This window comes from Erythrolamprus reginae, chromosome 2, assembly GCF_031021105.1.
Source record: "Erythrolamprus reginae isolate rEryReg1 chromosome 2, rEryReg1.hap1, whole genome shotgun sequence".
NCBI classification, from domain to species: Eukaryota; Metazoa; Chordata; class Lepidosauria; order Squamata; family Dipsadidae; genus Erythrolamprus; species Erythrolamprus reginae.
Window position 1 is genome coordinate 47,940,040 of NC_091951.1, and position 24,093 is coordinate 47,964,132.

General features: G+C 42.9%; 1 protein-coding gene across 1 annotated transcript; it reads right to left on the minus strand.

Moving 5' to 3' along the window:
* Positions 1-911: 911 nt before the first annotated feature.
* On the minus strand, positions 912-24,088 carry LOC139159401 (zinc finger protein 737-like). Its single transcript, XM_070736718.1, has 6 exons — positions 23,879-24,088; positions 16,656-16,767; positions 14,344-14,411; positions 13,851-13,980; positions 12,369-13,305; positions 912-1,601 (listed from the first exon to the last, which is right to left on the minus strand). Exons 1-6 carry the CDS (start codon positions 24,086-24,088, stop codon positions 1,067-1,069), a joined length of 1,992 nt encoding a protein of 663 aa, XP_070592819.1. The 3' UTR covers positions 912-1,066.
* Positions 24,089-24,093: the final 5 nt, after the last annotated feature.

Below are 24,093 nucleotides of genomic sequence, written 5' to 3' on the forward strand. Positions count from 1 at the left end.
GTCTGAAATCCTTTCCACACGCCAAGGATTTGTATGGGTTTCTCTCTGTGTAGATCCTTTTATTACCAGCCAGTTGATTCCTGTAAGTAAAAGTCTTGCCATACTCTCTGCTGTCATATGGCTACTCCCTGTTCTGCCTGACACTGGTTGAGCAGCAGATAAAGACAAAAACACACACAGAGACTGGAGGTTTCCAAAACACAAAATATATTGCTTTAGAAATTGGCTGAAGAATGTCTTTTTATTATTAATTAATTAATTAATTATGTATCCTGCCCCTCTCTGAAGACACGGAGCAGCTTTATGACCAAAAGTTCAGGATTATCTGCCAAGCCAATAACGAACGTCCCAAACAGTGCAAGGTTTGTAAAGAATGCCTCCAAACTGAGCTGCAGCAAAGATATTCACTCTATTGTTCAATAGTTAGTCTTTCAGAACAAAGGTGTCCAAAAACTGGGCTGTTTTCCATGGATGCAACATGTTGGTTTAGAGAGGGGAACCCAGATCTGTTTCATTGTCTTTTAAACCACAAATGAAAACTCCTGCAAAAGGTTCTCCCACAAAGACTCCCCTTTTACGCCTGCTGCAGGATTCCCCAATTACTCCCAGCTGTGATTAAGATCTTCTGCATCTGCGCAGCTGCTCATGTTGTCCCATAATCCTGCACACTCAGACATGGAGAATAGGGCCATTAACCACCCCCTCCTCATCTGACCCACATGAGGCTCTAACTGGGGGTTCTACAGACACTGCAGGGGCCTCCACCTCTACCTCTCCAGCACTTTCACTTCCATCTCTCCTTCCCCTCACCATCTGAACCCTCCGAGAGCCACACAGGTCTCCGATGCTCCGACGGACACAGCTCATCAGGGTCAAAATCTGTTATCAGAGGAGCTGGCCATGAGCCAACCACAACACTCCCCTATGTGGATTCTTCTATGAGAAGTAAGATAACTGTTGGAACTAAAACCCTTTCCATACTCCATGTATATGGCTTCTCCCCTGTATGGGACCTTTGATGGGAATTACGACTAGTTGGCTAAAGCCCTTTCAACACTCCCTATATTTATATGGCTTCTCCCCTGTGTGGATGGGATATAAGATTGCTGCTTTTTCTGAAGTCCTTTCGACATTCCATGCATTTATATGGCTTCTCCCCTGTGTGGATCCTTTGATGTAAAATAAGTTGAATATTTTGCCTGAAGCTCCTTCCACACTCCATGCATTTAAATGGCTTCTCCCCTGTGTGCATCCTTAGATGTGAAATAAGATTACTATGTTGGCTGAAGCCCTTTCCACACTCTGTGCATTTATATGGCTTCTCCCCTGTGTGGATCCTTTGATGTGAAATAAGATTAGTATGTTGGCTGAAGCCCTTTCCACACTCCGTGCATTTATATGGCTTCTCCCCTGTGTGGATCATTTGATGGCGTGTAAGATCATTGCTTTGTCTGAAGTCCTTTCCACACTCCGTGCATTTGTATGGCTTCTCCCCTGTGTGGATCCTTTGATGGCGTGTAAGATCATTGGTTAGTCTGAAGTCCTTTCCACACTCGGTGCATTTATATGGTTTCTCCCCTGTGTGGATCCTTATATGGGATGTAAGTTTACTGCTTATTCTGAAGCCCTTTCCACACTCCGTGCATTTATATGGCTTCTCCCCTGTGTGGATCCTTTGATGTGAAATAAGATTAGTATGTTGGCTGAAGCCCTTTCCACACTCCGTGCATTTATATGGCTTCTCTCCTACGTGCATCCCTTTGTCAGATATCACTCTTTCTCTAGAATGAGTGAATGTCCCACTGTAATTTGTTCCACTGTCTTTGCATGTATAGTCTTCTGGTTTGGGTTCAGTTGTATGATATTCATTTACATCTAATATATCTTTGAATAGTCCTGCACCTTTCCTAATATATTTTTTCTCTATTTTTCCTGGTTGGTCAAGAAAGCTTTGCAACTGAGCATCAACTGAAGATGAGGTTTCCTTATTCCAATTATTTGTTCGGTTTTTCTTCTGCCTTTTTTGTTCCATTTGATTTTCAGGCTTCTCTGTTCCGTACCCAAGTCTGTACTTTTGGAATGTTTCATTCGACTCTTTATACCCTTGCCCACTATAACCTTTAAAGGAAAAGAGGAATAAAAATGTTAGCAAGGTTAAGAAAAAAGGAGAAACATCTCATAAAGCATTTGTAGAAAACCTAAGATCCATTGGAGGTGGGCCAATTCCAGAAGAGCCCTCTGAGAATTAACTTTGAAACAAAAATGCCCTAATTCCAAGACTCAACATACAAATGAAATGGAAGCAAAGTCTATTAAGCCAAAGTAATTAATTGAATTGCAATCCTTCATAGCACTGATTTGGAACACCTGGGCCAAATAATATGAAATCTTGGTAACAGAGTTTAGCATTACCTGAAACCAAGGAATTACTTTATCACTGACAGGTTTAAATCAAAATAGAAAAACTCAACAGTTGACAAATGGCACAGGATTCCTCTAAGCAGAAAGCCATTGATCTCCTTCCATACTAGGAGCAACAAAACAGCATATCTTTTCCTTCTCCCTCTCAAGAGATGACCTTTATTTGGAGAAATTCAAATAAGAAACAGCCAATGGCATCAAACCACATCATGTCTTCCTGAACTCTTCCTGGAGAATAGAAAACCTTACCTAAGGAAGCCGTGTTTCTGTAATTTTCCAGCATGACTTCCCAATGCAGATCTTTTTGGTGAGGATCCAGCTGAGACCACTCGTCCTCAGAGAAATTAACAGCCACATCCTCAAAGGGCACAAGACACCCCTGGAAAAAAGAGTACAGAATAGGTCTGGGAGGGACGGCAAGATCTACCCTTTTCTTTAGGAAAATTGTGCACTAAGGTCTATGCTTAGTCGGATTCCAGGATTGAGATGAGAAAATGGACAGAAGAAAAAGGATTTGACTGAAAAAATATTTTAGGCAGCTTTTATGAGATCTTTTGTTGCCATTCAGTAAAAGATCCATTTTCTTCTGGATTGATTTGGTAAAGTGCCATCAATACCCAGAGACACAAAACTCGTCATATAGCAAGGAAGCTTCAAATAGTCTCAGCCATTGGCTGAACGGGAAACAAAGAAACAGAACCAGGGAGAAAACAAATCTAATAAATAATTTCCCTTCTCTTACTTGAGTTGGAGGTTGAACCATAATTTCATCTTCACCATAAGGAAGAATCAGCTTCCCTCTATTCTCCCCTGTGAGGGACACAGAATTATAAAATGCAAAATTAACAAAATAGGAGGAGAGGTGCTATAATAGCAAAGACATAGAGAAGATGAGCCAGCTGAGATCTCCATGGGGAATGAGAGAATCTTGTATTACCTGTGCATGTACCTTGATTTTTGTCATGCTGAATAGTCCTGAAGAAAAACAGTTCCCTAGGGGTATCGGATTGATGCCTCCTTCCCTCAGGATCTCTGTTCTCCACAGTGAAGTTCTTGGAATATAAGCCAGAGAAAAGAAGAAGAATGAAAGGACCACATAAACCATGACATGGATTCTTGTTCTGTTCTTTCAACACCAACTGAAAGCACCCAATGTCCATCAGTTAGTTTGGAAAAGAAGAAAGACAAGTTTCCCAAATCTTTCTTCTAGAATTGGATAATGGAACAACGTCCTTCAAGAATTAGTGAAATGTTATGAATGTCAGAGAACTGGTAATTTTTTATTTATTTATTCATTTGTCCAATACACAATACATATGGAAGAGAATAGACACGAAGAAATATATATATATAAAGATAATATGTAAAAATAGAGGAGAAGATATATGAAGGGAAGAAAATATATATGATATATGAGATAAAGGAAAGACAATTGGACAGGGGAGCATAAACTTCAAAAATATTGTTTATTACATCTAAACTCCTGCTAGGATCCCGAGATAAAATTATCTCACCTGCAACTCAACCTGCTCCTCCTTCTCCTTCTCCGCCTGGCTCAGGAGGAAGCCTTCCACCAGGGCCACCGCCTGGGGGGTGGTCTCTGCTCCACACTCCCGCACCCAGCTCTCCATCTGCAGGGGCAAAAGCGCCAGGAACTGCTCCAGAACAACCAGGTCCAGCATCTGCGCTTTTGTGTGCTTTTCTGGTCTCAACCATCGACTACAAAAGGAATGGAGTCGGCTGCAAAGTCCTCGGGGACCCTCATCCTCTTGATATTGGCGGCTCCTGAATTTCCAGGCATGAACTTGTGAAACGATGGTTTCCTCCTCCAAGATCTTCTGCCCAGATCTTCCCCAGATCTCCCCACGGCTCCCAGACTGAGCACCAGAAGGGCTTTTTCCTGTTCTCTCATATGCCAAATGGCTTTCCATCCTTTCTCTGTCCTATTACACAATTACAAATAGGTTGAAGGAATCTTGAGGCTCTCCAAATTCTTTTTCATTCACTGGAGCATTCATCTAGCCTGAGAAGAAACTCTTTGTTGAAGAGAATTTTGTCTCTATGAAATGCTGTAGAAATCGCTTCCAGTTTAGGTATCTGAGACCGAAAACCAAATAAAGAATTAGAAAATGGTGCATTTAACAGTTGAGTAGTAATCCTACTCCTGGAAGGAAGAATATTTCTGAGCTATTGGAGGATTACAGTGGCAGTGAGCAGTTAGTTTCTATGTATGTGTTGCAAACTATGCATTTGACCCTCATCAAAATTTATGATGAAATACACTGAATAAATGCATTTGAGAACAGTTCTTTTTCTATTTCTTTCTCCCTCAAAGAAGGGCGTGATTTTTAAAAACCAAGAAAAATATATACACCCTAAAAAGGAGTGCATTAAAGAGCAACAAAGGGGATTAAACTGGAGGATAAAACATGTGAAGAACTGTTTTAAACTGGGTATGTCTATGTTGATGAAAAGAAGGACTAGGGGAGACAGGATAGCAGTGTTCCAATATCTCCAGGGTTGCCACAAAGAAGAGGAAATCTAGCTATTCCCCAAAGCACCTGAGGGCAGGACAAGAAGCAATGGGTGGAAACTAATCAAGAAGAGAAGCAAATTAGAACTAGGTAGAAAGTTTCTGATAGAACAATTAATCAGTGGAACCCCTTGCCTCCAGAGGTTGTGAATGCTCCAACACTGGAAGTTTTAAAGAAGAGATTGGATAACGGTTAGATAGCCTGGAGTTGGCTAGCTTGAAGAAAAGCACAGAGAAGCATGTCAGGAACAAGGAAATGTATATTCAGCATCAAAACAGGTGAGGCAGAAGTCGGAACAACGGAGGATGACAGCTCCCTATTTGTAGAGAAGCTGTCAAATGAGGGGCCAATGGGAGCAGCCCTTTTATTAATTAGATTATTAATTAATGATTACCGGTAAATAATATTCCCCTCTCAGACTCGGGGTGGCTTTTCTCCTTCACTCCTGTTTCCCCCCAAAGCAGACTAGAGATTCTACTTTCTCCCTTGCTTCCTCCTGGCTCTTAGGCAGAGGTGGGCTGCTAAGGTGGAACGGTGATGTGTGTTTGCTCCTGTTCCTGTGGCTCTGAGCCACGGTGCAAGTCCAGAGCAATTATGCTACTGCACCTAGAGCTGCAAGCAAGGTTCACACAACATGCCAATCCCAGAACACATTAAGAAACCATGAAAGTTCACATAAAATGAAAGCCAACGAAGTGAGTCTTGCTTAGGATGTTCCATTTCCCCTTATTCAGGGCTTCCTTGTTAAGAGTCAAATTACATTATTATAAGCAGGCAGGTTCACAAAAAGATTTCCTTAAGCCCAAAGAGTAACTGCAAGTGGTGAGTTTGTGTGAAACACAAGGGTTAAAGGAATGTAGATTGGGATTATTTCCTGGTTCCCTTACCCTTTGTTGGAAATAATAATAAATAATAATAACAACAAAACAGGTGGAAGGAACCTTGGAGGTCTTCTGGTCCAACCTCCTGCTTGGGCAGGAGACACTCCACCACTTCAGACAAATGGTTATCCAATCTCTTCTTCAAAACTTCCAGTGTTGGAGCGTTCACAACCTCTGGAGGAAAGCTGTTCCACTGATCAATTGGTCTAATTACCAGGAATTTTCTCCTTAGTTCTAAATTGCTTCTCTCCTTAATATTCTTATGGATTAAGTTCCAAGTGGGGAAAAAGAAACTGGATTCATGGAGGTTGCTTGGAAAGGAGGTTTAATGGTGGACAGGAGCACATGGCATGAGCTTCTGTCCAGAGAAGGTGGATCACATGTTTCCAGATGTTAGGTGTGTGGGGGGAGAAATTCTGAGAAGTTCTTTGTTTTATGTTCTATGAAGCCCCGCACTGAGGCCCTCCTGCTTCTGTGCCAGAAATGCACTGATTGGCTGTTGGATTCCCATGATGCCATGCAAGGGTAACAATGTAGGCTGTGTTTTTCAGTTTGGGTTTGGCTGGCCCTTTGCTGGGTGATGGCAGAATGAAAGCTCTTTGGGCAATTCCCAATATGGCTCTGTCAGGAGTTGGTTTGTTATGTAGAATAGATTAGTCCATCTTTTAACAAAGGTGAGCTGGGCCATTCCTTGATGGGCACATTGACAAAGGTGGGGGCTACTAAGAGTGGGTCTTTTTTTGTGTGCCTAAAATTATGATTCCTGTGATGTTCAATATAATCTGCCTTTTTAAATATTTCCAAGGATATTTCATTTTTTCTAGGAGACGGGTACTTATTTATTTTGTCCAATACACAATGAGGGTTTTAGTAGGTATATATATATATAAACACATAGTAAAATACATGATGAAGGTTATAGAGGAGATACTCATAGTAAAATATATCTATGAAAGAATAGAAAAGAAGATATAGTAATAGAACATATCAATGAAAGAATAGCAGAAGAGATATAGGAATAGAAGAAAGGTATAGGAGATATAGGAGAGCAATAGGACAGGGGACAGAAGGCACTCTAGGGCACTTAATAATACATACATACATACATACATACATACATACATACATACATACATACATACATACATACATCAATATCTCTTACTTCTTCAGCGTGAGAACCTCCTGCCTCCCTCTGAATGGGAAAACATCCACCAGTCACCCAGGACCACTGCTGGGTCTCTTCCCTTCCCTTCAAGACTTTCTTCCAGTTGTACCTCCTGCAAAACTCAAAGGGTTAACCAGAGACTGCAGAGTCCTAGACAGGCAAGATTAAGAATGTCACTCCCTTCTCACCCTCCTCTGGAATCCACCTTTCGCCCTCCAGTGGTTTAATGGTGAAAAACATGGATTTTATTTTATTTATTGGATAAGAAAAATGAGAATACACATGATTTGAATGCATGTAATGAATATAAAAAAAAGGGAACATCAGGACAGGGACTCTAGGCACTCTGGTGCCCTTATGCACGCCCCTTACAGACCTCTTTGCAATGGGGTGATCCCATCATTATGGTGACTTTTGTAAGGTTGTATACTGAGACAAAAATCAATCATGCTGTAGTCACTGTTGGAAAAGGCTTCTATTGTTTGTAGTCAGTAATTTTAAACTATTACAGAAGATGACATCGAGTCAGCTGTTGAGTCTAGTGTTAGATACTAATTGATCTAGCCCCAAATTAGCAAGGGTATTTATAAGGTTGTATGGATAGGTACATTTGTTTAGGGTGCAATTAGGGGCGTGCATAAGTGCCCTAGAGTGCCTTCCGTACCCTGTCCTATTGCTCTCCTATATCTCCTATACCTTTCTTCTATTCCTGTATCTCTTCTTCTAGTCTTTCATTGATATATTTTATTCCTATATCTTCTCTTCTATTCTTTCTTAGATATATTTTACTATGAGTATATCCTCTATAACCTTCATTATGTGTTTTACTATGTGTATACCCACTAAACCCTCATTGTGTAATGGACAAAATCAATCAATCAATCAATCAATCAATTAATAAGAGGTAGATTGAGGTCACCAAGAAAGGTAAGAGGGTATGTGTAAGGTGGCTACCCACATTAGTAGTGAAGTTAGTTAGTGAAGTAGTGATGTTGCCTTCTCTTTGCAGAGGGACCTCCAGGTGGATTGTAGGTAGATTGCAGGTACTAATGCAAAGAAGAAAGAAAGGTACATTATTGATGGAGACCAGGTGTTTGTCGTGTCCACCCTGATCAGAAAGCCTTCTCAATCCAAGTGCTTTTAACTATGTTAGACCTATCCACAATCCTCCATATTTAAGAGGGTCTGGAGAAAGTTGTACCCCTGCATAGAGAGGGGCCAAGGAGCAGACAAGAAATGGAATTCTGTCTTTTCACTCAAGACGCTCAAACTAATCTTGACACCGCATCCCAAAAAAGAGGACAATGGTGTTGTCCCCAGTTGGGGTTTGAGCCTGGTGCCGAGGCCAATGGAGAACACCAGACACGAGTTGCAAGTTTTCTTTCATTTTATTGAAGTGCTGCAAGGAAAGGGATAGTGGCCAAAATACCAAAGAACCATCCCAATAGAATTAAGAATTAAGAAAGCCTTATACATTTTCACCAAAGCAGAAGGGGGGAATATAAGGCATAAGGCAGGATATAATCAAAATATTGTATCATCTAATAAACATTTTTGTAATGATCTAACAATTATTCTATAATTTCTGGGGGTCTGTAGCAATGTTCCCTCTAATTTTTTTTCGATATGGGTGGAAAAGTATAATATCTGAGCGGCACATTTTCATGCCTGGGCGTGGATTAGTTAGAAATAAAAGGGAGTCACGTGACCTCAGGACACACAGCAACGGTCATAAATATGAAACAGCAGCAACGTTTTGATCCTGCGATCATTGGACTGCCGCAAAGGTCCTGAGTGTGAAAAGGGTGCATAAGTCACTTTTTTCAGGACTGTTGCAACTTTGAACAGTCAGTAAATGCACCATTGTAAGTCGAGAACAACCTGCCTTCCCCCTAGATATTTTCCGTGGAGCTTCAAAATGGACTCCTGATCTGCTGATCTGCTTCTAAAAGAGTGCACTGGTCAGACAGATAATCCTCGATTTCTGTTCTGACCCCAATGGAGGCCAGCGTTTCTATCTCCTGAGTAACACGGTTATTATTGCTCAAATGGGGCTACCTTTGAAAAGTGTTCGGAAACTTCAGATCGTGCAGAATGCGGCCACGAGAGCAATCATGGGCCTTCCCAGATACGCCCATGTCTCATCAACACTCTGTGGTCTGCAGTGGCTGCCGATCAGTTTCTGGTCACAATTCAAAGTGTTGGTTATGACCTATAAAGCCCTACATGGCATCGGACCAGAATACCTCCGGGACCGTCTTCTGCCGCACAAATCCCAGCAGCCGATTAGGTCCCACAGAGTTTTCCTTCTCTGGGTCCCGTCGACTAAGCAATGTCGTCTGGCAGGGCCCAGGGGAAGAGCCTTCTCTGTGGCAGCCCCGGGCCTCTGGAACCAACTTCCCCCAGAGATCAGAACTGCCCCCACCCTCCTCGCCTTTGGTAAGTTGTTGAAAACTCACCTTTGCCGCCAGGCATGGGGAAATTGACACCTCCCCCAACTACTTGGGTTATGTATGGTTTGATTGGGTTGTGTGATTATTTTATTATCAGGGCTTTTAAATTGTTTTTTAAATATTGGATTTGTACATTGTTTATTATAGTTGTGAGCCGCCCCGATTTTTCTGTTTTATTATCCATACTGTATGTAATAGGTGATACTGATTTGGATTAATGCATAAATGGAATTGAATTTAGAATTGTTGGGGAGATTAACGATATTAATGATTTTTAATTGATTGAAAATAGAGAATATTCTCCGAAATGAGAGCGCTGCCGGGAGGGACCCCCGCGAGAAACGCCTACCGCTGGGCAAGTGATATAGGGCGCGTGGCGGCAGCTGAGGAAAAGGAGGCGTGTGTCAGTGCTCTGTGTATCCAGATGCTCGAGAAAGCCCGCGGGGCAGCCTTGATCGGCCCGAGGGCTCCATCAGTCCCCACCCCAATCCTGCAGCCCGAGAGAAAAAGGGAGAGTAAAGCGAGAGAAAAACAGAAATTTGAGAAAAGGAAAAAAGGGTAAATTCTAAATATTCTCTATTTGCGTGGACTGTGGGGACAGAGTGACAGGAGCAGGAATAAGGTAATTCCTCATACAGAGATACATCTGGTTAAAAATCTATGTTAATTCTAGATTTAATTGATTAAATCCATGGATTTTCTTTTCAGGAGTTTCCTGCCACTCAGTTGTTTCTTTCCACTTCATTACAAAATGTTTAAAATGTCCTTTTCTGACATTTTTTTAAATAAGCAGCATCAGAGTCATCACCCCACAGTCCATGCGCTTACATGACTTCCTCCTTTCATGGATGTTCCTATGGGAAGTAAGACTACTGGTCTGTCTGAAATCTGTGTAGATCTTTTTATTACCAGCCAGTTGATTCCTGTAAGTAAAAGTCTTGCCATACTCTTTGCTGTTATATGGCTACTCCCTGTTCTGCTTGACAGCGGTTAAGCATCAAGGAAGACAAAAACACACACACAGACTGAAGGTTTCTGAAAGACAAAATATATTGCTTTACAAATTGACTGAGAGCCGCAATGATGGCAGAAGAATCTCTTTTTATGAGAAAAGGGTCAGGGTTATCTACCAAGCAGATAACAAATGTCCCAAACCCTGCGGGGGGGGGGGATTATTGACTCCCTTGGAGAGGGTCTGCAAGTTGGGCGTCCTGCTCGATCCATAGCTAACATTAAAGCACCATGTTTCGGTTGTGGTGAGGAGGGCATTTGCCCAGGTTCACCTGGTCCACCAGTTGCGGCCCTATTGGGACAGGGAGTCACTGCTCACAGTCACTCAGGCCCTCATCACCTCGAGGTTCGACTACTGGGTAGTAGCCTAATCCTGATTATATGAACCTTAACCTGGTGGGAAACTGTAGGAAAAGTTAGTACTGGTTTAACTACAGTACGTAACCAACATGACTCTGACAATAAATTGGAGCTTTGAAGAAGGCCAAGGTCTGGACTCTGTTTTATGTCTCAGATGTTATTTGGAAGGCTTACACTGCTTATTAAAAAATATCAGAAGAAGGACATTTTAAACACTTTGTGTGTAATGAAGTGGGAAGAAACAACTGAGTGGCAGGAAACTCTTGAAAAGAAAATCCCAGGATTTAACAAATTAAATCTAGAATTAACATAGATTCTTGACCAAATGTATCTCTGTACAGGGAATTACATCATTCCTGCTCCTGTCGCTCTCTCTCCATAGTCCATGCACTTACATGACTTCACCCTATGGGAAGAAAGACTACTAGTTTGTCTGAAATCCTTTCTGCACATCAAGGATTTGTGTGGGTTTCTCTCTGTGTAGATCCTTTTATTACCAGCCAGTTGATTCCTGTAAGTAAAAGTCTTGCCATACTCTCTGCTGTCATATGGCTACTCCCTGTTCTGCCTGACACTGGCTGAGCAGCAGATAAAGACAAAAACACACACAGAGACTGGAGGTTTCCAAAACACAAAATATATTGCTTTATAAATTGGCTGAAGAATGTCTTTTTATTATTAATTAATTAATTACGTATGCCGACCTTCTCCGAAGACACGGAGCAGCTTTATGACCAAAGGTTCAGGATTATCTGCCAAGCCAATAACGAATGTCCCAAACAGCAGAAGGTTTGTGAAGAATGCCTCCAAACTGAGCTGCAGCAAAGGAATTCACTCTATTGTTCAATAGTTACAGTCTTTCAGAACAAAGGTGTCCAAAAACTGGGCTGTTTTCCATGGATGCAACATGTTGGTTTAGAGAGGGAAACCCAGATCCGTTTCATTGTCTTTTAAACCACAAATGAAAACTCCTGCAAAAGGTTCTCCCACAAAGACTCCCCTTTTACGCCTGCTGCAGGATTCCCCAATTACTACCAGCTGTGATTAAGATCTTCTGCATCTGCGCAGCTGCTCATGTTGTCCCATAATCCTGTGCAATCAGACATTGAGAATGGGGCCATTAACCACCCCCTCCTCATCTGACCCAGATGAGGCTCTAACTGGGGGTTCCACAGACACTGCAGGGGCCTCCACCTCTACCTCTCCAGCACTTTTACCTTCCATCTCTCCTTCCCCCTCACCATCTGAACCCTCCGAGAGCCACACAGGTCTCCGATGCTCCGATGGACACGGCTCATCGGGGTCAAAATCTGTTATCAGAGGAGCTGGCCATGAGCCAACCACAACACTCCCCTGTGTGGATCCTTCTATGAGAAGTAAGATAACTGTTGGAACTAAAACCCTTTCCATACTCCGTGTATATGGCTTCTCCCCTGTGTGGGACCTTTGATGGGAATTACGACTAGTCTGTTGGCTAAAGCCCTTTCAACACTCCCTATATTTATATGGCTTCTCCCCTGTGTGGATCCTTTGATGGGATATAAGATTGCTGCTTTGTCTGAAGTCCTTTCCACACTCCATGCATTTGTATGGCTTGTCCCCTGTGTGGATCATTTGATGGCGTTTAAGATCATTGCTTTGTCGGAAGCCCTTTCCACACTCCATACATTTATATGGTTTCTCCCCTGTGTGGATCATTTGATGGCGTGTAAGATCATTGCTTGTTCTGAAGCCCTTTCCACACTCCATGTATTTGTATAACTTCTCCCCTGTGTGGATCCTTTGATGTGAAATAAGATTACCATGTTGGCTGAAACCCTTTCCACACTCCATGCATTTATATGGCTTGTCCCCTGTGTGGATCATTTGATGGCGTTTAAGATCATTGCTTTGTCTGAAGCCCTTTCCACACTCCATACATTTATATGGTTTCTCCCCTGTGTGGATCATTTGATGGCGTGTAAGATCATTGCTTGTTCTGAAGCCCTTTCCACACTCCATGTATTTGTATAACTTCTCCCCTGTGTGGATCCTTTGATGGCGTGTAAGTTTATTGTTTTCAATGAACTCCTTTCCACACTCCATGCATTTATATGGCTTCTCTCCTATGTGCCTCCCTTTCTCAGATATCACTCTTTCTCTAGAATGAGTGAATGTCCCACTGTAATTTTTTCCACTGTCTTTGCATACATAGTCTTCTGGTTTGGGTTCAGTTGGATAATATTCATTTACATCTAATATGTCTTTGAATAGTCCTGCACCTTTCCTAATATATTTTTTCTCTATTTTTCCTGGTTGATCAAGAAAGCTTTGCCACTGAGCATCAACTGAAGATGAGGTTTCCTTATTCCAATTATTTGTTGGGTTTTTCTTCTGCCTTTGTTGTTCCATTTGATTTTCAAGCTTCTCTGTTCCGTTCCCAAGTCTGTACTTTTGGAATGTTTCATTCGACTCTTTATACCCTTGCCCACTATAACCTTTAAAGGAAAATTGGAATAAAAATGTTAGCAATGTTAAGAAAAAAGGAGAAACATCCCATAAAGCATTTGTAGAAAACCTAAGATTTATTGGAGGTGGGCCAATTCCGGAAGAGCCCTCTGAGAATTAACTTTGAAACAAAAATGCCCTAATTCCAAGACTCGGGATAGAAATGAAATGGAAGCAAAGTCTATTAAGCCAAAATAATTAATTGAATTGCAATCCTTCATATTTGGAACACCTGGGCCAAATAATATGAAATCTCGGTAACAGAGTTTAGCATTACCTGAAACCAAGGAATTACTTTATCACTGACAGGTTTAAATCAAAATAGAAAAACTCAACAGTTGACAAATGGCATAGGATTCCTCTAAGCAGAAAGCCATTGATCTCCTTCCATACTAGGAGCAACAAAACAGCATATCTTTTCCTTCTCCCTCTCAAGAGATGACCTTTATTTGGAGAAATTCAAATAAGAAACAGCCAATGGCATCAAACCACATCATGTCTTCCTGAACTCTGCGTGGAGAATAGAAAATCTTACCTAAAGAAGCCGTGTTTCTGTAATTTTCCAACATGACTTCCCAATGCAGATCTTTTTGGTGAGGATCCAGCTGAGACCACTCGTCCTCAGAGAAATTAACAGCCACATCCTCAAAGGGCACAAGACCCCCCTGGAAAAAAGAGTACAGAATAGGTCTGGGAGGGACGGCAAGATCTACCCTTTTCTTTAGGAAAATTGTGCACTAAGGTCTATGCTTAATAGGATTCCAGGATTGAGATGAGAAAATGGACAGAAGAAAAAGGATTTGACTGAAAAAATATTTTAGGCAGCTTTTATGAGATCTTTTGTTGCCATTCAGTAAAAGATCCATTTTCTTCTGGATGGATTTGGTAAAGTGCCATCAATACCCAGAGACACAAAACTCGTCATATAGCAAGGAAGCTTCAAATAGTCTCAGCCATTGGCTGAACGGGAAACAAAGAAACAGAACCAGGGAGAAAACAAATCTAATAAATAATTTCCCTTCTCTTACTTGAGTTGGAGATTGAACCATAATTTCATCTTCACCATAAAGAAGAATCAGCTTCCCTCTATTCTCCCCTGTGAGGGACACAGAATTATAAAATTAAAATTAACAAAATAGGAGGAGAGGTGCTATAATAGCAAAGTCATAGAGAAGATGAGCCAGCTGAGATCTCCATGGGGAATGAGAGAATCTTGTATTACCTGTGCATGTACCTTGATTTTTGTCATGTTCAGTAGGCCTCAAGAAAAACAGTTCCCTAGGGGCATCGGATTGATGCCTCCTTCCCTCAGCTTCTCTGTTCTCCACAGTGAAGGGCTTGGAATATAAGCCAGAGAAAAGAAGAAGAATGAAAGGACCACATAAACCATGACATGGATTCTTGTTCTGTTCTTTCAACACCAACTGAAAGCAACCAATGTCCATCAGTTAGGTTGGAAAAGAAGAAAGAAAAGTTTCCCAAATCTTTCTTCTAGGATTGGATAATGGAACAACGTCCTTCAAGAATTAGTGAAATGTTATGAATGTCAGAGAACTGGTAATTTTTATTTATTTATTCATTTGTCCAATACACAATACATATGGAAGAGAATAGACACGAAGTAATATATATAAAGATAATATGTAAAAATAGAGAAGATATATGAAAGGAAGAAAATATATATGATATATGAGATAAAGGAAAGACAATTGGACAGGGGAGCATAAACTTCAAAAATTTTGTTTATTATATCTAAACTCCTTCTAGGCTCCCGAGATGAAATTATCTCACCTGCCACTCAACCTGCTCCTCCTTCTCCTCCTCCGCCTGGCTCAGGAGGAAGCCTTCCACCAGGGCCACCGCCTGGGCGCTGGTCTCTGCTCCACACTCCCGCACCCAGCTCTCCATCTGCAGGGGCAGAAGCGCCAGGAACTGCTCCAGAACTACCAGGTCCAGCATCTGTGCTTTTGTGTGCTTTTCTGGTCTCAACCATCGATTACAAAAGGAATGGAGTCGGCTGCAAAGTCCTCGGGGACCCTCATCCTCTTGATATTGGAGGCTCCTGAAATTCCAGGCATGAACTTGTGAAACGATGGTTTCCTCCTCCAAGATCTTCTGCCCAGATCATCCCGAGATCTCCCTCTGGCTCCCAGACTGAGCACCAGAAGGGCTTTTTCCTGTTCTCTCATATGCCAAATGGCTTGCCATTCTTTCTCTGTCCTATTACACCAGAGGTCTCCAACCGCCGGTCCGCGGACCAGGACCGGGCCGTTGGGGTTTTTCAGCCGGTCCGCGGCGCCGCTGACAGCTAGCTCCGCGGCCCTGCGCCTGGTCAGAGCTCGCGTGGAGGCTGCCTCTCTGCTCCTCCCATATTTCACCCCCCTCCCAGCCTCCTGGCCGCATTCACCTTCCTCCGCCACCTCCAGCATCCAGCTCTTCCTCTGCTTCTCGCTTCTCTACAAAATGACAGCCGAGCGGCGGCCCGGAGCCTGGGAGGGGGGCGGAGCAGTTTGAATCCTGGCAGAAGCTGCTGCCCGAGTGCTCTTGGCCGGCGGGATTCAAAGTGCTGGGGTGGGGGGTGTCCCGACAGCCCCCCCACCCCAGTGCTTCGCCTCCCGCTGGGCAAGAGCACTCAGGCAGCAGCTTCTGCTGGATACGGGCGATGGGTGGGACGAGCGGCGCGGAAGCCGGTGGCTGTGGCAGCTGCTGCAAGAGGCTTCCGCGCCGCTCTGTCCCACTCATCGCCCGTATCCAGCAGATAGGCTTTGAGTTTTTGGCTGGGGGGGGGGGGAGAAGTAGGACCTTCCTAACTCCCCCCCAGCCAAAATCACAAAGCCAGGCAGCCCAGAGCCGCCAAAGGAGCCTCCTGATTCTCCCCGCCCTTCTGTCCCGCTCATTGCCCGTGTCTGGCAGAAGCTGCTGCCCGAGTGCTCTTGGCCGGCGGGATTCAAAGTGCTGGGGTGGGGGGTGTCCCAGCGGGAGGCGAAGCACTGGGGTGGGGGGGCTGTCGGGACACCCCCCACCCCAGCACTTTGAATCCCGCCGGCCAAGAGCACTCGGGCAGCAGCTTCTGCCAGACACGGGCAATGAGCAGGACAAAAGGGCGGGGAGAATCAGGAGGCTCCTTTGGCGGCTGGGGGCTGCCTGGCTTTGTGATTTTGGCTGGGGGGGGGGGAGTTAGAAAGGTCCTACTTCTCTCCCCCCCCCCCCCCCCAGGCCATGGAAAACTGGTCTAGCTTAAAGCCGGTCCCTGGTGCAAAAAAGGTTGGGGACCTCTGTATTACACAATTGCAAATAGGTTGAATGAATCTTGAGGGTCTCCAAAGGCCTTTTCATTCACTGGAGCATTCATCTAGCCTGAGAAAAAACTCTTTGTTGAAGAGAACTTTGTTGAAGAGAACTTTGTCTCTATGAAATGCTGTAGAAATCGCTTCCAGTTTACATATCTGAGACTGAAAACCAAATAAAGAATTAGAAAATGGTTCATTAACCATGGTTCATTGAGTAGTAATCCTACTCCTGGAAGGAAGCATATTTCTGAGCTATTGGAGGATTACAGTGGCACTGAGCAGTTAGTTTCTATGTATGTGTTGCAAACCATGGACTTGACCCTCATCAAAATTTATGATGAAATTCACTGAATAAATGCATTTGAGAACAGTTGTTTTTCTATTTCTTTCTCCCTCAAGGAAGGGCGTGATTTTTAAAAACCAAGAAAAATATATACACCCTAAAAAGGAGTGCATTAAAGAGCAACAAAGGGGATTAAACTGGAGGATAAAACAGGTGTAGAACTTTTTTTAAACTGGGTATGTCTATGTTGATGAAAAGAAGGACTAGGGGAGACAGGATAACAGTGTTCCAATATCTCCAGGGTTGCCACAAAGGAGAGGAAATCTAGCTATTCCCCAAAGCACCTGAGGGCAGGACAAGAAGCAATGGGTGGAAACTAATCAAGAAGAGAAGCAACTTAGAACTAGGTAGAAATTTTCTCATAGAACAATTAATCAGTGGAACACCTTGCCTCCAGAGGTTGTGAATGCTCCAACACTGGAAGTTTTTAAGAAGAGATTGGGTAACGGTTAGATAGCCTGGAGTCGGCTAGCTTGAAGAAAACCACAGAGAGGCATGTCAGGAACAAGGAAATGTATATTCAGCAACAAAACAGGTGAGGCAGAAGTCAGAACAACGGAGGATGAGAGCTCCCTATTTGTAGGGAAGCTGTCAAATGAGGGGCCAATGGGAGCAGCCCTTTTATTAATTAGATTATTAATTAATCATTAAATAATATTTACTTATTTATTAGATTTATGGACCGCGCTTCCCCTCTCAGACTCAGGGCGGCTTTTCTCCTTCACTCCTGTTTCCTCCCAAAGCAGACTAGAGATTCTACTTTCTCCCTTGCTTCCTCCTGGCTCTTAGGCAGAGGTGGGTTGCTAAGGTGGAACGGTGATGTGTGTTTGCTCCTGTGGCTCTGAGTCACGGTGCAAGTCCAGAACAATTATACTACTGCACCTATACCTGCTATCAGGGTTCACACAACATGCCAATCCCAGAACACATTAAGAAACCATGAAAGTTCACATAAAATGAAAGCCAACGAAGTGAGTCTTGCTTAGGATGTTCCATTTCCCTTTATTCAGGATTTCCTTGTTAAGAGTCAAATTATATTATTATAAGCAGGCAGGTTCACAAAAAGATTGCCTTAAGCCCAAAGAGTAACTGCAAATGGTGAGTTTGTGTGAAACACAAGGGTTGAAGGAATGTAGATTGGGATTATTTCCTGGTTCCTTTACCCTTTGTTGGAAATAATAATAAATAATAATAATAACAACAAAAGAGGTGGAAGGAACCTTGGAGGTGTTCTGGTCCAACGTCCTGCTTGGGTAGGAGACACTCCACCACTTCAGACAAATGGTTCTCCAATCTCTTCTTCAAAACTTCCAGTGTTGGAGCGTTCACAACCTCTGGAGGAAAGCTGTTCCACTGATCAATTGTTCTAATTGCCAGGAATTTTCTCCTTAGTTCTAAATTGCTTCTCTCCTTAATATTCTTATGGATTAAGTTCCAAGTGGGGAAAAAGAAACTGGATTCATGGAGGTTGCTTGGAAAGGAGGTTTAATGGTGGACAGGAGCACATGGCATGAGCTTCTGTCCAGAGAAGGTGGATCACATGTTTCCAGATGTTAGATGTGTGGGGGGAGAAATTCTGGGAAGTTCTTTGTTTTATGTTCTATGAGGCCCTGTCCTGAGGCCCTCCTGCTTCTGTGCCAGAAATGCACTGATTGGCTGTCGGATTCCCATGGTGCCATGCAAGGGCAACATTGTAGGCTGTGTTTTTGAGTTTGGGTTTGGCTGGCCCTTTGCTGGGTGATGGTAGAATGAAAGCTCTTTGGGCAATTCCTCATATGGCGCTGTCAGGAGTTGGTTTGTTATGTAGAATAGATTTGTCCATCTATTAACAAAGGTGAGCTGGGCCATTCCTTGATGGGCAGATTGACAAAGGTGGGGGCTACTAAGAGTGGGTCTTTTTGTGTGTGCCTAAAATCATGTTTCCGGTGATATTCAATATAATCTGCCTTTTTAATATTTCCTAGGATATTTCATTTTTTCTAGGAGACGGGTGGGGGTTAACTTCCTACACCTCCTAAGACAAATTGAACTGCAGAGGATCCAGGCCCTATTTTAGTCTCATCCAGCACATAGTAAGAATGCAGGCACAATCTTCTGCATCTCCTTCTTTGTAAAAACTCTTCTTCTTTCCTGCTTGTAATTTGCCATGTAAATTCGCCCTCTGCCCCTACCGAGCTTTTCCCAGGAAGTGGGGTGTGACTGCCTCCCCCATAATACCCTCCTTTTTCCTGGGGATCTGGATTTCTTTCTGTGGACAACACAACTGAAGGCAAAACAGCTTTTCTGGCAGTCTGCTTCTCCCCCCCCCCCGCTTGTTACGAGCATAGAAAGGGAGGCAGGGGCACATGGGATCTGGGTTCTCCTACTCTCGGGACACAGAAGACTGAACCTGGATGAGGGCATATATATTATGTAGTAAGCCGCCCCGAGTCTTCGGGGAGGGGCGGCATATAAATCCAAATATTTTTATTTTATTTATTTATTTTGTCCAATACACAATGAGGGTTTTAGTAGGTATACTGTATATATATATATATAAACACATAGTAAAATACATGATGAAGGTTATAGAGGAGATACTCATAGTAAAATATATCTATGAAAAATAGAAAAGAATATATAGTAATAGAACATATTAATGAAAGAATAGCAGAAGAGATATAGGAATAGAAGAAAGGTATAGGAGATATAGGAGAGCAGTAGGACAGGGGACGGAAGGCACTCTAGTGCACTTAATAATACATACATACATACATACATACATACATACATACATACATACATACATCAATATCTCTTACTTCTTCAGATTAGGAACCTCCTGCCTCCCTTTGAATGTGAAAACATCCACCAGTCACCCAGGACCACTGCTGGATCTCTTCCCTTCCCTTCAAGACTTTCCTCCAGTTGTACCTCCTGCAAAACTCAAAGGGTTAACCAGAGAGTGCAGAGTCCTAGATAGTCAATATTAAGAATGTCACTCCCTTCTCAGCCTCCTCTGGAATCCACCTGTCGCCCTCCAGTGAAAAACATGGATTTTATTTTATTTATTGGATAAGAAAAATGAGAATACACATGATTTGAATGCATGTAATAAATATAAATAAAAGGGAACATCAGGACAGGGACGCTAGGCACTCTGGTATCCTTATACACGCCCATTACAGACCTCTTTGCAATGGGTGATCCCATCATTATGGTGACTTTTGTAAGGTGGTATACTGAGACAAAAATCAATTATGCTGTAGTCACTTTTGGAAAAGGCTTCTATTGTTTGTAGTCAGTAATTTTAAACTATTACAGAAGATGAGATCGAGGCAGTTGTTGAGTCTAGTGTTAGATACTAATTGATCTAGCCCCAAATTAGTAAGGGTATTGTATAGGGTTGTATGGATAGGTACATTTGTTTCGGGTGCAATTAGGGGCGTGCATAAGTGCCCTAGAGTGCCTTCCGTCCCCTGTCCTATTGCTCTCCTATATCTCCTATACCTTTCTTCTATTCCTATATCTCTTCTTCTAGTCTTTCATTGATATGTTTTATTCCTATATCTTCTCTTCTATTCTTTCTTAGATATATTTTACTATGAGTATATCCTCTATAACCTTCATGATGTATTTTACTACGTGTATACCCACTAAAACCCCCATTGTGTAATGGACAAAATCAATCAATAAATAAATATATAAATTAATTAATAAGAGGTAGATTGAGGTCACCAAGAATGATAAGAGGGTATGTGCAAGGAGGCTACCCACATTAGTAGTGAAGTTAGTTAGTGAAGTAGTGATGTTGCCTTCTCTTTGCAGAGGGACCTCCAGGTGGATTGTAGGTAGATTGCAGGTACTAATGCAAAGAAGGAAGAAAGGTACATTATTGATGGAGACCAGGTGTTTGTCGTGTCCACCCTGATCAGGAAACCTTCTCAATCCAAGTGCTTTTAACTATGTTAGACCTATCCACAATCCTCCATATTTAAGAGGGTCTGGAGAAAGTTGTATCCCTGCATAGAGGGGGGCCAAGGAGCAGACAAGAAATGGAATTCTGTCTTTTCACTCAAGATGCTCAAACTAATCTTGACACTGCATCCCAAAAAAGAGGACAATGGTGTTGTCCACAATTGGGGTTTGAGCCTGGTGCCGAGGCCAATGGAGAACACCAGACACGAGTTGCAAGTTTTGTTTCATTTTATTGAAGTGCTGCAAGGAAAGGGATACTGGCCAAAATACCAAAGAACCATCTCAATACCGGTAGAATTAAGAATGAAGAAAGCTTCTGCTTTCACCAAAGCAGACGGGGGGATATAAGGCATAAGGCAGGATATAATCAAAATATCATCTAATAAACATTTTTGTAATGATCTAACAATTATTCTATAATTTCTGGGGGTCTGTAGCAATGTTCCCTCTAATTTTGGGTGGAAAAGTATAATGTCTGAGCAGCACATTTTCATGCTTGGGCGTGGATCGGTTAGAAATAAAAGAGAGTCACGTGACCTCAGGACACACAGCAACGGTCATAAATATGAAACAGCAGTAAAGTTTTGATCCTGCAATCATTGGGCTGCCGCAAAGGTCCTGAGTGTGAAAAGGGTCCATAGGTCACCTTTTTCAAGACCGTTTTAACTTTGAATGGTCAGTAAATGGACCATTGTAAGTCGAGAACAACCTGCCTTCCCCCCTAGATATTTTCTGTGGAGCTTCAAAATGGACTCCTGATCTGCTGATCTGCTTCTAAAAGAGTGCACTGGTGAGACAGATAATCCTTGACTTCTGTTCTGACCCCAATGGAGGCCAACGTTTCTATCTCCTGAGTAAGACGGTTATTATTGCTCAAATGGGGCTACCTTTGAAAAGTGTTCGGAAACTTCAGATCGTGCACAATGTGGCCGCGAGAGCAATCATGGGCTTTCCCAGATACGCCCATATCTCATCAACACTCCATGGTCTGCACTGGCTGCCGATCAGTTTCCAGTCACAATTCAAAGTTTTGGTTATGACCTATAAAGCCCTTCATGGCACCGGACCAGAATACCTCCGGGACCGTCTTCTGCCACGTGAATCCCAGCGGGGGATTAGGTCTCACAGAGTTGGCCTTCTCTGGGTCCCGTCGACTAAGCAATGTCGTCTGGCAGGGCCCAGGGGAAAGCCTTCTCTGTGGCAGCCCCGGCCCTCTGGAACCAACTTCCCCCAGAGGTTAGAACTGCCCCCACCCTCCTCGCCTTTGGTAAGTTGTTGAAAACTCACCTTTGCCGCCAGGCATGGGGAAATTGACACCTCCCCCAACTACTTGGCTTATGTATGGTTTGATTGGGTTGTGTGATTATTTTATTATCAGGGTTTTTAAATTGTTTTTTAAATATTGGATTTGTACATTATTGTTGTGAGCCGCCCCGAGTTTTCTGTTTTATTATCGATACTGTATGTAGTAGGTGATACTGATTTGGATTAATGCATAAATGGAATTGAATTTAGAATTGTTGGGGAGATTAACGATATTAATGATTTTTAATTGATTCAAAATAGAGAATATTCTCCGAAATGAGGGCGCTGCCGGGAGGGACCCCGCGAGAAATGCCTACCGCTGGGCAAGTGATATAGGGCGCGTGACGGCAGCTGAGGAAAAGGAGGCGTGTGTCAGTGCTCTGTGTATCCAGATGCTTGAGAAAGCCCGCGGGGCAGCCTTGATCGGCCCGAGCGCTCCATCAGTCCCCACCCCAATCGTGCAGCCCGAGAGAAAGAAAAAGGGAGACTAAAGCGAGAGAAAAACAGAAATTTGAGAAAAGAAAAAAAGGGGAAATTCTAAATATTCTCTATTTGCATGGACTGTGGGGAGAGAGTGACAGGAGCAGGAATAAGGTAATTCCCCATACAGAGATACATTTAGTTAAAAATCTATGTTAATTCTAGATTTAATTGATTAAATCCATGGATTTTCTTTTCAGGAGTTTCCTGCCACTCAGTGAGTGGCAGGAAACTCTTGAAAAGAAAATCCTGGGATTTAACAAATTAAATCTAGAATTAACATAGATTCTTAACCAAATGTATCTCTGTACGGGGAATTACATCATTCCTGCTCCTGTCGCTCTCTCTCCACAGTCCGTGCACTTACATGACTTCATCCTTTCATGGATGTTCCTATGGGAAGAAAGACTACTACTTTCTCTGAAATCCTTTCTGCACGCCAAGGATTTGTATGGGTTTCTCTCTGTGTAGATCCTTTTATTACCAGCCAGTTGATTCCTGTAAGTAAAAGTCTTGCCATACTCTCTGCTGTCATATGGCTACTCCCTGTTCTGCCTGACACTGGTTGAGCAGCAGATAAAGACAAAAACACACACAGAGAGTGGAAGTTTCTGAAACACAAAATATATTGCTTTATAAATAGGGTGAAGAATGTCTTTTTATTTATTAATTAATTAATTATGTATGCCGCCCGTCTCCGAAGACTCGGAGCAGCTTTATGACCAAAGGTTCAGCATTATCTGCCAAGCCGATAATGAATGTCCCAAACAGCAGAAGGTTTGTGAAGAATGCCTCCAAACTGAGCTGCAGCAAAGGAATTCACTCTATTGTTCAATAGCTACAGTCTTTCAGAACAAAGGTGTCCAAAAACTGGGCTGTTTTCCATGGATGCAATATGTTGGTTTAGAGAGGGAAACCCAGATCCGTTTCATTGTCTTTTAAACCACAAATGAAAACTCCTGCAAAAGGTTCTCCCACAAAGACTCCTCTTTTACGCCTGCTGCAGGATTCCCCAATTACTCCCAGCTGTGATTAAGATCTTCTGCATCTGCGCAGCTGCTCATGTTGTCCCATAATCCTGCGCACTCAGACATTGAGAATGTGGCCAATAACCACCCCCTCCTCATCTGACCCAGATGAGGCTCTAACTGGGGGTTCCATAGACACTGCAGGGGCCTCCACCTCTACCTCTCCAGCACTTTCACCTTCCATCTCTCCTTCCCCCACACCATCTGAACCCTCCGAGAGCCACACAGGTCTCCGATGCTCCGACGGACACAGCTCATCGGGGTCAAAATCTGTTATCAGAGGAGCTAGACATGAGCCAACCACAACACTCCCCGGTGTGGATCCTTCTATGAGAAGTAAGATAACTGTTGGAACTAAAACCCTTTCCATACTCC

Coding starts and splice junctions, on each gene's coding strand:
- LOC139159401 (XM_070736718.1), bottom strand. CDS start 24,088: ATGGAAAGGGTTTTAGTTCCAACAGTTATCTTACTTCTCATAGAAGGA. Junction 16,768..23,878: donor AAGGTGAAAGTGCTGGAGAG/GTAGAGGTGGAG, acceptor TTTGGTTTTCAG/TCTCAGATATGTAAACTGGA. Junction 1,602..12,368: donor AGACAAAGCAGCAATCTTAT/ATCCCATCAAAG, acceptor CAGTAAACTTAC/ATCCCATATAAGGATCCACA.